Here is an 11,883-nt window from a genome sequence, read left to right on the forward strand (position 1 = left end):
ATGCAGACACAGGAAGAATGTGCAAACTCCACACAGACAGTTGCCTGAGGCTGGAATTGAACTCTGGTCCCTGGTACTGTGAGGCAGCAGTGCTAACCACTGAGTTAAAAGGAACCTTGAGTAACCTTTTCACACAGAGGATGGTGCGTGTATGGAATGGGCTGCCAGAAGTGGTGGAGGCTGGTACAATGACAGCATTTAAAAGGCATCTGGATGGGTATATGAATAGGAAGGGTTTAGAGGGATGTGGGCCAAGGGCTGGCAAATGGGACGAGATTAATTTAGGGTATCTGGTCAGCATGGATGAGTTGGACCAAAGGGTCTGTTTCTGTGGTGTATATCTGACTCCAACTAAAGCAGCACACACTGCGTTCCATCCTTAACGGAAAACAACTATTCATTTTAACACTTTTTTAAATAAATGGCAGAGATAAGAGAGGATTACTAAACTACCAGGGGACAGTACTGGGACCCTTGCTTTTCCTGATACATATTAATGATCAGAATTTTGGTGTGGAGAGGGTAATTTCAGAGTTTACAGGAGACATAAAATGTGGAAGCATTGTATACTGCAAGGAGGACAGTGTGAAACCCCAGAAGAACATTTGACAAGTTGTTGGAGAATTGGCAGACCAGGTTAGAAGTACTGCTATTGGAAAGGGGGTGGCAAACTTGAAAGGGTTCAGAAAAACATTCCAAGGATGTTGCTGGAATTGGAGGGTTTGAGCTATAGCGAGAGGCTGAGTATGACTGGACATTTTTCCTTCGAGCCTCAGAGACTGAGGGGTGTGACCTTTCGTAGAGGTTTATTAAATCATGGTGGGCATGGGTGGGGGTAAATAGTCAGGTCTTTTCCCCAGAGTCGAGGAGTCCAAAACTATAGAGCATAGGTTTATGGTGAGAGGCAAGATTTAAAAGGGACTAATGAGTAACTTTTTCACGCAGAGGGTGGTGCGTATATGGAATGAACAACTAGAGGAAGTGGTGGAGGCTAGGACAATTACAACAATTAAAAGGCATCTGGATAGGTATATGAATATAGGAAAGGTTTAGAGGGGTATGGGCCATATGTTGGCAAATGGGACTCAATCAGTTTCGGATATCTGGTCGGCACTGATGAATTGGACTGAAGGGCCTGTTTCTGTGCTGTACATATCAATGATTCTGTTACTAGATGACTTAAACTATATACCTCTTTTTTTTTAGAAACCTCTACCTCAAATATAAACTTTCATGATGATGATGGATCACAGACAGCTTGACACCCATTACAATGGGTGAAAAAATATTGACTGAAGAAAATTTGGAAGATCTAGTGCAGATGTTGGCAGGAGTGGAAGAGGAGAGTTAAATTGTCTCTCAGCTCCTTTTTGATTTAAAGTAATGATGGCATGCTGTTGTCTGTACAGTGTTGGTCATTCTTCACTGATAGCTGAGTTGTGAATCTACCTTTTTTTAAGATTTTCTTTTTTAAATCTTTTCATTTGTGCCAGGAGGAGGAGAGACCGGGAAGGTTGAAAGAGAATGAGAGATTAACCAGGTTGCTGACTTTGGAGACTCTGGCTGTCTTGCACCTGCAGTTTGCTACAAATTTGAGGCTGTTTGGCAGTATTTCCTTAACTCAGACACTCTGTGCCACAGACTGAAAGTAACAATTCCACACTTCAAAAAGCAACATTTGTTTTTCACAGCTAAAAATGTGTACCATGTGATTTTTACCAAGCTGCAAAACTCCCCAGGTATTCTGCTATATAACAGTCTGACTTCCATTTTAGTTTTTACTTCCAAAAGAGAGAATATCTGGAACCTTTACAGTGCGTACATTTTGTCAGCTGCATTCTAAGAGTGACTGTCATTCAAAGGTCGTTTGTTTGTGTAAGGTTCTATAGTACGGCAGTTTCTTAGAGGGTTTTTAATGACTGGTGTTTTCTTTCTGATTTAGGATGAAGATGCGCCGACGCCGTTTGGTTCTGGTTCTGTGTATGGCAGGACTGTGTCTCATTTCCTTCATGCACTTCCTCAAAGCCCTGTCCTACATCACGTTTTCCCATGAGCTGTCTGCCTTCAGCCCTTCCCTCCGGTCCATCTTTGTCGACTCGCAGTTCTTCTGGAAGCAGAATGCAGCGGAGGATGTCAATACTGGCCCTGGGCTACAGGTCACTGTGAAAGCTCAGAATGGAGCCCGCCCGCCATTACACCGAGCCCTGTTTGAGCTGAAAGATGACGAGGCAAAGTACTTCATACAAACCAAGGCTGGAGCCATTTGTTTTAAGCAGGGCACCAAGATGGTGGCACCCTCTGTGGAGGATGCAGTCGACTGGGACCGCAGTGTGATGGACAAGCCGTCGGTGCAGAAGGTGGTAAACAGGGGTTTCAGTGGAAGGCCTAGGCGCAGGTGGGTGGGATGCCCTTGCCTCCCAGGATGGCATGGGTCATATTGTGGGGTGCCAACCATGGTCCAGTATTCCAATCTGCCAACAAAAGAGCGTCTGAGCCCACGACCAGTGCCTCGCAGAGTGATCAACGCCGTTAACATCAACCACGAGTTTGATCTGTTGGACGTCCGGTTTCACGAGCTGGGCGATGTGATCGATGTCTTCGTTATCTGTGAGTCAAACTTTACTGCCTTTGGGGAGCCCAAGCCCCTGAAATTCATCGAGATGCTCCTGAATGGAACGTACAGTTACGTGGGAAACAAGATCCTGTACGTTTTCCTGGACCACTTCCCCAGTGGAGGGAGGCAGGATGGCTGGATCGCCGATGATTACCTACGGACTTTCCTCACCCAGAATGGTATGAGCCGGATTATCAACTTGCGGGATGATGATATCTTCCTCATCAATGATGCTGATGAAATCCCAGCTCACGATGGTGTGTTGTTCCTCAAACTCTTTGATGGTTGGACCGAGCCCTTTGCCTTCCATCTGCGGAAGTCACTGTACGGCTTTTTCTGGAAGCAGCCAGGGAGCCTGGAAGTGATATCGGGCTGTACTGTGGCCATGCTGTTCATGGTTTACAATGGAGATGGGATTAAACTGCGGCGGAGGGAGTACTATCTGATGCCAAACTTCCGGCTGTATGAGAACAGCACGGGACACATCCTGGTGCCCTGGGCGGTAGGTAGTCCTCTTCACTTTGCAGGCTGGCACTGTTCCTGGTGCTTTAAACCTGAAGGCATCCGCTACAAGCTACTGTCTGCACAGAACGGAGACTTCCCTCGCTGGGGGAACTACCAAGAAAAAAGAGATCTGAGCTACATTCGAGAATTAATCCAGACGGGTGGCTGGTTTGATGGCACTGAGCAAGAATACCCTCCTGCAGACCCCAAAGAACACATGTACGCTCCCAAATACCTGCTGCAAAACTTTAACAAGTATCGATACATGTTGGAGAATCCGTACAGGAAGGAGAGCTGGGATCAGGGAGCTGTGATGTATAATCAGACTGGGAAGATTACATAGTGACCACTGACAGTGATTTCCCCCCCCCCCCCCCCAACTGCCCAGCAGGGGGGCTGAGCGACTGTGTGCAGCATTTACTGTCTGGGATGTCACCACTACTGGAACTCCTCATGCTGTGTTTCTGACCGAGTCAGCTATGACACCAGCACTCCTTTCCTCACCCCATTTGCCATTTTGATTTTCTTTTCTTGCAGAATTTTCAGTTTGGGGCAAAAATGGATTCTGATTTTAAGATTTCTTTCGAGTACTACACTCACTCCTGTTCTCTTCCCTGCCTCCTACGGAGTTGTGAGAATGAAGTGCAGTGCACTGTGTGGCAGGGCTGTGTGAACCCCCAACTGTCCACTGCTGGGGTGGAGACCAATGACAGTCGGTGGGTTTGGATCGACTGACCTGCACCTTGGCCCCTGTGTCATGTGAAGGAATCAAATGTCTGTTTGTTGTATATACAATTGCTGCTGGGTTTGAGAGGGGTGTGAAATACTCACTGGCGAGGAGTGGGCTCACACTGTGTGGCTTGTTCCCACTGAAACCACTGATCAAAGGCTCTTACACTTGGGTTACACAAGCCTGCTGAAGTGTGTTCCTACATGGGGTGAGAGGGAAATGGGAGGACAGAGGTGCATTCACATGCCTGCTGCACTGCCCTCCCCTAGGTAGACATCCATTTGTGATTTGTCCTTGCTATCTCCAAGAGCTCCCTTGATCCTAAGTTGAGGTGTGTTGGAGAGATGCACCTCCTTGCCTTGATGAAAGCATTTGTGGCCAGGAGCTGTTTGGGATAGGCCAGACCTCCTTTCAAATCTCAACCACATTTTACTCTTCAATCGCCAGTAAGTGTAGTGAGGGCCGCTGTGCTGAGGGATGTGCTTGCAGCTGTTCTTCATTCGGTCACCCTGTGGTACCAGTGATGAACTGCCAAGTGACTGTGTGTGTCTTACTGGTCAACACAGAGCAAGACCATGGTGAGCCAAGTACATAGAGGTAATAGCGCAGAGACATAGGCATGCAGCACTGGAGTCCAGATAGGAGCTGATCCCCGGGCCAAGGAGTTATCTCCAGGGAAGGCTCCTCCCAACAGCTGAACAAATCTAAAGACTCCCTTTTTTGTAAATTATTTAAAGGATAAAATCCTGCTCACTCTGGTGTGCCCCAGGAGGGTGCACATTTCCACTTGCTCAGACCATTGGATTTCTGGCGTTTGTCTGTTGGGTTTGTTTGGAAGTATTGTACACTGCAGCTGATTTTTGCTGTGTTTCGAATGGGGAGGTGTTTGTTTCGCAGTTTCTGTTCTGTGTAATGTCTTGGAGATTGAAGTTTCTGTGAAACTCTGTTTTAACTGTTCTGGAATTAACCACTGGCATTCAGTTCACGAAGACAATGCAAATACTTTATCCTGGTTTGTCCATTTTTCCTGCACTGAAGGAACTAACCACTGACCCAGCTGCCCTCCCTATAAACACATCCTGGCACAGGCTGCAACACTTGGTCCATGTTCTCTCACTCAGTACACTGGACAGCGGAAGAGAGTGGAGTCTGACCAAGCTTGGCAGTGTTTGGTCTCTCAGACCCTCCTCTGCAGGCATGGTCTAAGAATAGTGCTGCAAAGCTGTGAGATGGCAGGATGTGGGGGAGGCCTTTGTAATAACCGATGGCAGTTGCACTGATCTGAGTTGGGAACGTGACTCCCTGAGCAGCTCCTAAAGCTTTGCTGCCTTGTGCCATTCCAAGTTCACTGAATCTGCCTGTCCGATAATGGCAGAGCCGTGGGTGGGCTCACTTTCTGTAGCCTTGGTTTCTGAAGTAGCTAGCAGCTTGAAATCAAAACCTATCTGCTGTCGTACTGAATAGGAAAGCTAACCTAGACATAAGATTGTGACTCAGTAAATGTCCACCCTGTGTGCTGATAGCACTGCTGCCACCCGGCCCTTCCAGATGCCCACTAGCCCTTTCCGATGCCTATATAGTCTGTCTCTCTTTCTCTTCCCTCCCTCCACCCACCAAAGCCCAGGCAATCTCTCTCCCACTGGAGAGCAGACAGAAAGGAGGCCTTTGTGGATGCAGAACATGTGGTGTTGCTGAATTCATTAAATCGTAACTGTACCTTTAATAAAAAAAAATTGCTTTAAGCACTTACCAATATGTTTAATTAAAATGTGTGTAGTAATCTGTTGGTCCAGGTTTCGTTTATCTCTGGAGGGAGAGGTGAAAGCTACCCAGCTAAAGGAGGACTGTGCTCACTCTCAGGTTAACTTGCTTCACCCCTGAGGTTTAATCTCACTTTGATCTTGTGCCTACCTTCAGTGAATAAACAGAGGCTTAGCAAACCCAGGTGCTCTGACAGATATGCCCCACACGCCTGGGTGTTGTGACTCCCAAACAATGAGAGCTAGGAAGTAGGCAGAGAGTACAGGAATCCCCTGTGGCTATTCCCCTTGAAAACAAGTATACCGTTTTGGATTCTGTTATGAGAGGGTGGGGTTGGCGGGGGGGGGGGTGGGGGGGTGGGGGGATGTTGGGGAGGTGTAGTCTCCCTCAAAATTCTCTGTGCTTCCAGGGTGAACTGTTGTTTAGAGGTGAGTGAATGATTTTGTTACACTCCCACAACAGTGTACTGAGGGAGTGGGCTGCTGCCTGAGTTTCACGATCTGAGTGTCCAACTTGAGCTGGGGGTTCAAGGCCAGATGTTTTTCGGCAGGGGAACAAGGGGCCCAGAAATCTCTGCCATATCTGGACAGTCCAAATTCAACATTCAGCTCAACTCTGCCAGTTTGAGGAAATGAAAATGCAGACTGAATCAGAATTGGGTGGGGGAGGGGTTTATTGTAAGGAGGAGGAGTAAAGGATGGAACAAAGTTATTGATTTTTTTTTGTTTTCTGACTGAGACTAAAGACTAGCCATGTGTTTGTTTGCTAGTGTTGTGGTGCATGACTCGGGTTTAAAGTGAGAGGGTTTAGGTTTGAGGATTTCTTTTCAGTAGAGAAGGGAACAGCAAGTAGCTCTGCAAGGAATTGATTGGTAAATTAATCCAACCTCAAACAAACACGTTCTGAATCCGGGTAGGAGGGGGTTCCAACTGCAGTCAGTCATTTTCTGAATTTCTCTGCATACCCATGCTGGAATATGCCAGTTAGGCCCTCACCCTCCCCCCCCCCCCCCCCCCCCCCCCCCCCAGATTTGAAAACAAACTGAACAATTCTAAGCCAGTCAGTCTAACCTCAAGAAAATTATTTGAATCAATTTGAGCCATAAGTTTTCTCATAGCAAGGTGCTGATTAATCAAAAATAATCAGTGTGGATTTGTTAAGGAAAGATCAGGTCTCATTAACTTGATTGAATTTTGTGAGGACATAGTGAAAATGATATATTAGAGCAGTGGAGTTGATATGATCTACATGGATTTCCATAAGACATTTGATAATGTTAAAAATTACAACATTGGGTTGTAGTCCAACAGGTTTATTTGGAAGCACTACCTTTTGGAGCACTGCTCCTTCATCAGGTGGAATGTTTTTCAAAAACAATGAAATCCCATGGGACATGATAATATGAACTAAGTATCTTGACTCAGTGACAAGAAACCAGGTAATTGTTGACGGGTGTTCTTGCAACAGGATGGCTGTTTCCAGTGGCTTTCTACAGGAAGCAAGCCAAGGTCCGCTGTTTTTTTTTGTAGTACGTATTAATTTTACAGATGTAAATACAGGGGTGGTCAACATGGAAATTGACTGTGGGGTTGGTGAAGGGGACGGAAGACAAGAGCACAAGTAGGATGTTCAGCCTAATGAGTCTGCTCTGCCATTCAATGAGGTAATGGCTGATCTGATCATCCTCAATTCTACTTTCCTGTCTTTTCTCTACAACCCTTGACTCCTTTAGTGATTAAGTACATTCAAGGTTGTGATAAATTGTTAATGAGTTGAAGAGTGTGGTGCTGGAAAAGCACAGCCAGTTAGGCAGCACCTGAGGCACGGGAGAGTCAATATTTTGAGCATAAGCTCTTCATCTTTCCTTGGATGCTGCCTGACCAGCTGTGTTTTTCCAGCACCGCACTCTTCCACTCTGACGCCCGGCATCTGCAGGCCTCACTTTCTCCTATAGATTGTTCATGACCCAGCCTCAATTGCCCTCTAGTAAAGAATTTCTCAGATTTGCAAGCCTCTGAGAATAAATTCCCCTTCATCTGACTTAATCTCAGAGTAAGGGAAGCATATTTATGCCCTCTAGTTCTAGACTTTTACCACAAGGGAAAACAGCTTCCCACATCCTACTGTTAAGACCTGTAAGATTCATGTTTCAAAAAGGTTGCCCCTCATTCTTCTGTATTCCAAGTACAGGTCCAATCTACTCAATCTCTCCTCCATAAGATTGTCACTCCGTACCTGGAATCAGCGGAGGTCAGAAGTCATGGCAAAGGAGTTGTGGGAGGTGCAAAGTTAAAAATCACAACACCAGGTAATAATCGAACAGGTTTATTTGGAAGCACAGCTTTCGGAGTGCTGCTCCTTCATCAGGTGGTTGTGGAGTATAAGATTGTAAGACACAGAATTTAGAGCAAAAGTTTACAGTGTGATGTAACTGAAATTATATTTTGAAAAGGACCGGGATTAAGTGTCTCCTCTTTTAGAATGACCATATTGGTTTCAGTTCTTTCATATGCAAATCACAGAACTTCTTTAAAGTTTCATTCTTAAGTGAACTTGAACAGTTGTGGGAGGGTAACCAAAATCAAGCTCCAAAAGCTTATGACTTCCAATAAACCTGTTAAACAACAACTTGGTGTCATGTGACTTCCGACTTTGTCTACCCAGTCCATCAACAACACCTCCGCATCACCCCAGTGAGCCTTTTCCAGATATTGACTCCCCCACCCCTAACACCAACGCTGGTGGATGTTTCCCTCCTTTAGATTAGGGGCCCAAAACTGTTCATAGTGTTCCAGCTATCGTGTGCAGGAAGCAGTGCCATGTCAATGGATGGGTCAAGTGTGCAGAAAATGCCAATTGTTTTTCAACTGGGAGAAGTGAGTCAATGCATTTGGGGAGGTCAAACAAGGCAAAACGTATCTGCAATTATTGGGAGAGCACTGAGAGGCAAAGAGGAAGTGAGGGTAGTAGGACGGGTTCGTGAGGTGGTTAAGTAATAAGGAACCCTTTTTTTTAATTCGTGCAGATTCTGAGTAGACAAGCTGGGAGGTAATGCTAGAACTGCACGCAGGATATAATTGCATTTGAGGACATTGGAGATTTGGAAGGATATTGCTGGGACTGGGAAAATGCAGCTACGAGGAAAAATTGCACAGGTCGGGGTTGTTCTGCCAGGGATAGAGGACATTGGGGGGTGATTGATGGGGATGTAAACAATAGTGAGGGGTCTATTTACCTCAGCAAAGGGATAATGACTACAGGCATTGATTTAAAGCAACTGCTCTCTCATCTTTCACCAGGTGAAAGTGGTGGGGAGAGAGAAACATTTTCCCCAAAAGGTGGTTGGGATCAGGCGCTCATTGCCTGACAGGGCCGGAGCAAGGTTTTTCAGCTTGTAGATTACAAGTCATTCTTTCTGCCGTGAGATCTTCAAGCACTCCTTCGTTCTGTATCAGCTCCTTGCTGTTTGCACTAACTGGACAGAAAGCAGAAGGAATTGGTTTTATTTTGAAATGACAGGATGTAACTAGTTGATGATATAGATGCTTCAAATAACTAACATTCCAGCAAGAACTTGATGCCTCATCCAAGTCAAATACAAAATTCACCTTGGTTGGTGGGAAAGACTGGGAGGACATAAAGAAGCTGCAAAGTAACACAGGATGTTTGTGTTCTTATGACTGTAGCATAAGCAATGTATACCTCTTCTATGCCATTAGTGGAAATGTTTGAATTCAGTCAGCACAACGCCCAATTATTGCTCTTGTGTACTGCTATCCAGAGTAAGAGACTATCACCATATTTCTTTTGAGTTAGAAATTGACATGTTTTAGAAATGAGTGTGTTATAACAAGTGGCAAAACTGGTTAATAATTTTTTTTTGTTTGACTTTTTGTAATCAGATCGTTTGCAGCTCGCATTAACTTATTGACCTCCTTTCCTTGTAAAACCTGGTTTAATTGAGAAAGCATCCAAATAGTTCAATACCTTCTAGTTTCTCTTAGTTCATGAATATAAATTCCCAACACAAGGTAGTGACTAGGCAAGATAGACTGTAATTGGGGGAAAGTTTGGACAGACAGAATTATTTTAAGATAGGCAAGATGAATAAGCTAATATGTACAGGGGGCTAACATTCAAGCAGTTAGCATGCCATAGAATATATTAACTTTTAATGCAGTTAAAGAATGAAAATGTCTTGTTGCCATGATATCAAACTTTGTTGAGTCCTTAGCTGTAGTACTGTCTGTAGTTTGAGATTGGCTCCATTTCTAACAGAGTATTGATGTGTGGAGGGAGTGGGTAGGAAAGTAGCAAAGATCAGCCATGATCTTGTGTCCAAATAATCTAATTGTATCTTTGTCATGCATGACCCTATCTATCCGACCTACTTGAAACAAAGGCCTCATTGACCATTCAAATATCATTTCAGAAACATAATCTACAGTCAGAGCTGTATGTCGCAAATGAGTGGTGCTGACCATTTCTGTTTTAATATACTTCAAAGGAGCAGCTGATATAACTGATGTAACACAAAGGCCCAGGCAAGTGATCTGTAGTCATAGCTTCAAATTCCACCAAGGTTGTTGGTGAACTTTAAATTTATTTAATAAATCCAGAGTTGTCAGTCTTAGTACTGATGACTATTTATAATTTTACAATAAACAAAATGTTATTTCCTTCACTAATCTTCTGCCATCTATATCTGCTCTGTTTAACTGCCATCTGATGGTGGCTGAGTATGGCACTCTGTTATATCAAACCATTACAGGGTCGAAAAGCAGTGAAACTGGACGAACCAAGATCTGGCTCGACCCCCTCCCCCACTGGAAACGTCGCAGGCACCAACAGCTGTGTTGACCCTACAAAGTCTTCCTCACCACCAACAAGGGCCTAGTTCCAAAAGTAGGGAAGCACTTCACAGACCAGTCAAGCAACAAAGCAGCGTGATGTCTGTCCGTCGATTCTACAGCTAGGGCTATGTCTTAGTTACCACCATCACCAGTCTCATCTGTGTGGCAGTGAGTGGGACTGAATTAAAGGACTCTTCAATATCAATTCAAGATGTCGTGAGGCATCAGGTCAAAAATAGGCAAGGAGACTTCTGCCATCTCTTGGCTAATGAATTGATATTACATGTTCTTCATTAACTGGACGAAGCACGGAGGATGGCAAAGGCACAAAATATACTATGATGGGGAGGAGGCAGCGAGGTTTAACTGTGAGAGTGGGTCTCTAGCAGTTGGTGAGGAAAGCAATACGACTGTCCTTGTCCTCATCAACTTCCCTCTTGTAGATGTGTTGCTCCATAATTGTAACGTTGCAATGCCTAATCTTTTGGAGACAAAGTCCTGTCCTCACATGCCCTCCAGTGGTGCAATTACTGCTAAATGAGACAGACGCAAACAAATCTATCCACGAGGCATTATGTTAATCAGTAAAATCCTGCTTCAACACAATGTACAACCTCATGGCATGCTTCCACCCCCAACACCCCCCCCCCCCCCCCCCCCCAACTCTACCATTACCATCAAGTAAGGGGGTCAACCCTGGCTCAATAAGGAACCACAGTACCAGGTATGTCTAAGAATGAGGTGTCAACTTGGTGAAGCTATGAAACGGGACTGCTTTTTATTGTCAAGCAGCAATCCCACAATCAATAGATCAGATCTAAGGTCTACAGTCTTGGCAGATCCATTTGTAAATGGTAGTGGACAATTAAATAACTCACTGGAGTGGGAGGCTCAGTGATAGTGAGGCCTGCATTGCAGTGCACAAGACTGAATAATTCATAATAATCTGATCTATCTTGACCACCTCCAGTGGTCTCCAGCTTCGTGATGCCAGTATTCAGCAATATGATTCGCTCTGATATCAACAAAAAGTTGGAGGTACTGGATTCTGCAATGGCTGTGGGCCCTTGACAACATTGTGGCAACAGTACTGAAGACTTGTGCTCCAGAACTTGCTGCACCACTTGCCAATCAGTTCCAGCACAGCCACAATACTAGCATCTACCTGCCGATGTTGAAAAATGCCCAGGTATGTCCTGTGCACAAAAAGCAAGACAAAACCGTCCCAGACATTTACTGCCCCATCGGTCTACGCTCAATCAAAGTGATGGGAGGTGATATCGGTGCTATCAAGCAGCGCTTGTTAACTCACCCACAGTTTGGATTTTTCCAAGGCCACTCAGTTCCTGATCTTGTTACAGCCTTGGTCAAAACATAGACAAAAGGACTAAACTCCAGAGGTGAGGTGAGTGACAGCCTTT

The 11,883-nt window shown here is 45.0% G+C and overlaps 1 protein-coding gene across 5 annotated transcripts in view; it reads left to right on the top strand.

Annotated features, from left to right (window-relative positions):
- The window catches only part of LOC140489171 (beta-1,4-mannosyl-glycoprotein 4-beta-N-acetylglucosaminyltransferase-like), a 60,069-nt gene extending 54,441 nt beyond the window's left edge, over positions 1 to 5,628 (top strand). For all 5 annotated transcript variants that reach the window (XM_072588413.1, XM_072588415.1, XM_072588412.1 and 2 more), the window contains one exon: positions 1,943 to 5,628. In XM_072588413.1, coding sequence (XP_072444514.1) covers positions 1,944 to 3,461 — 1,518 coding nt within the window. In that variant the 5' untranslated portion in view covers position 1,943 and the 3' untranslated portion in view covers positions 3,462 to 5,628. The remainder of the gene's footprint in view (positions 1 to 1,942) is intronic.
- The last annotated feature ends 6,255 nt before the right edge of the window (positions 5,629 to 11,883 follow it).

The sequence above is a fragment of the Chiloscyllium punctatum genome, chromosome 18, assembly GCF_047496795.1.
Source record: "Chiloscyllium punctatum isolate Juve2018m chromosome 18, sChiPun1.3, whole genome shotgun sequence".
Lineage (NCBI taxonomy): Eukaryota > Metazoa > Chordata > Chondrichthyes > Orectolobiformes > Hemiscylliidae > Chiloscyllium > Chiloscyllium punctatum.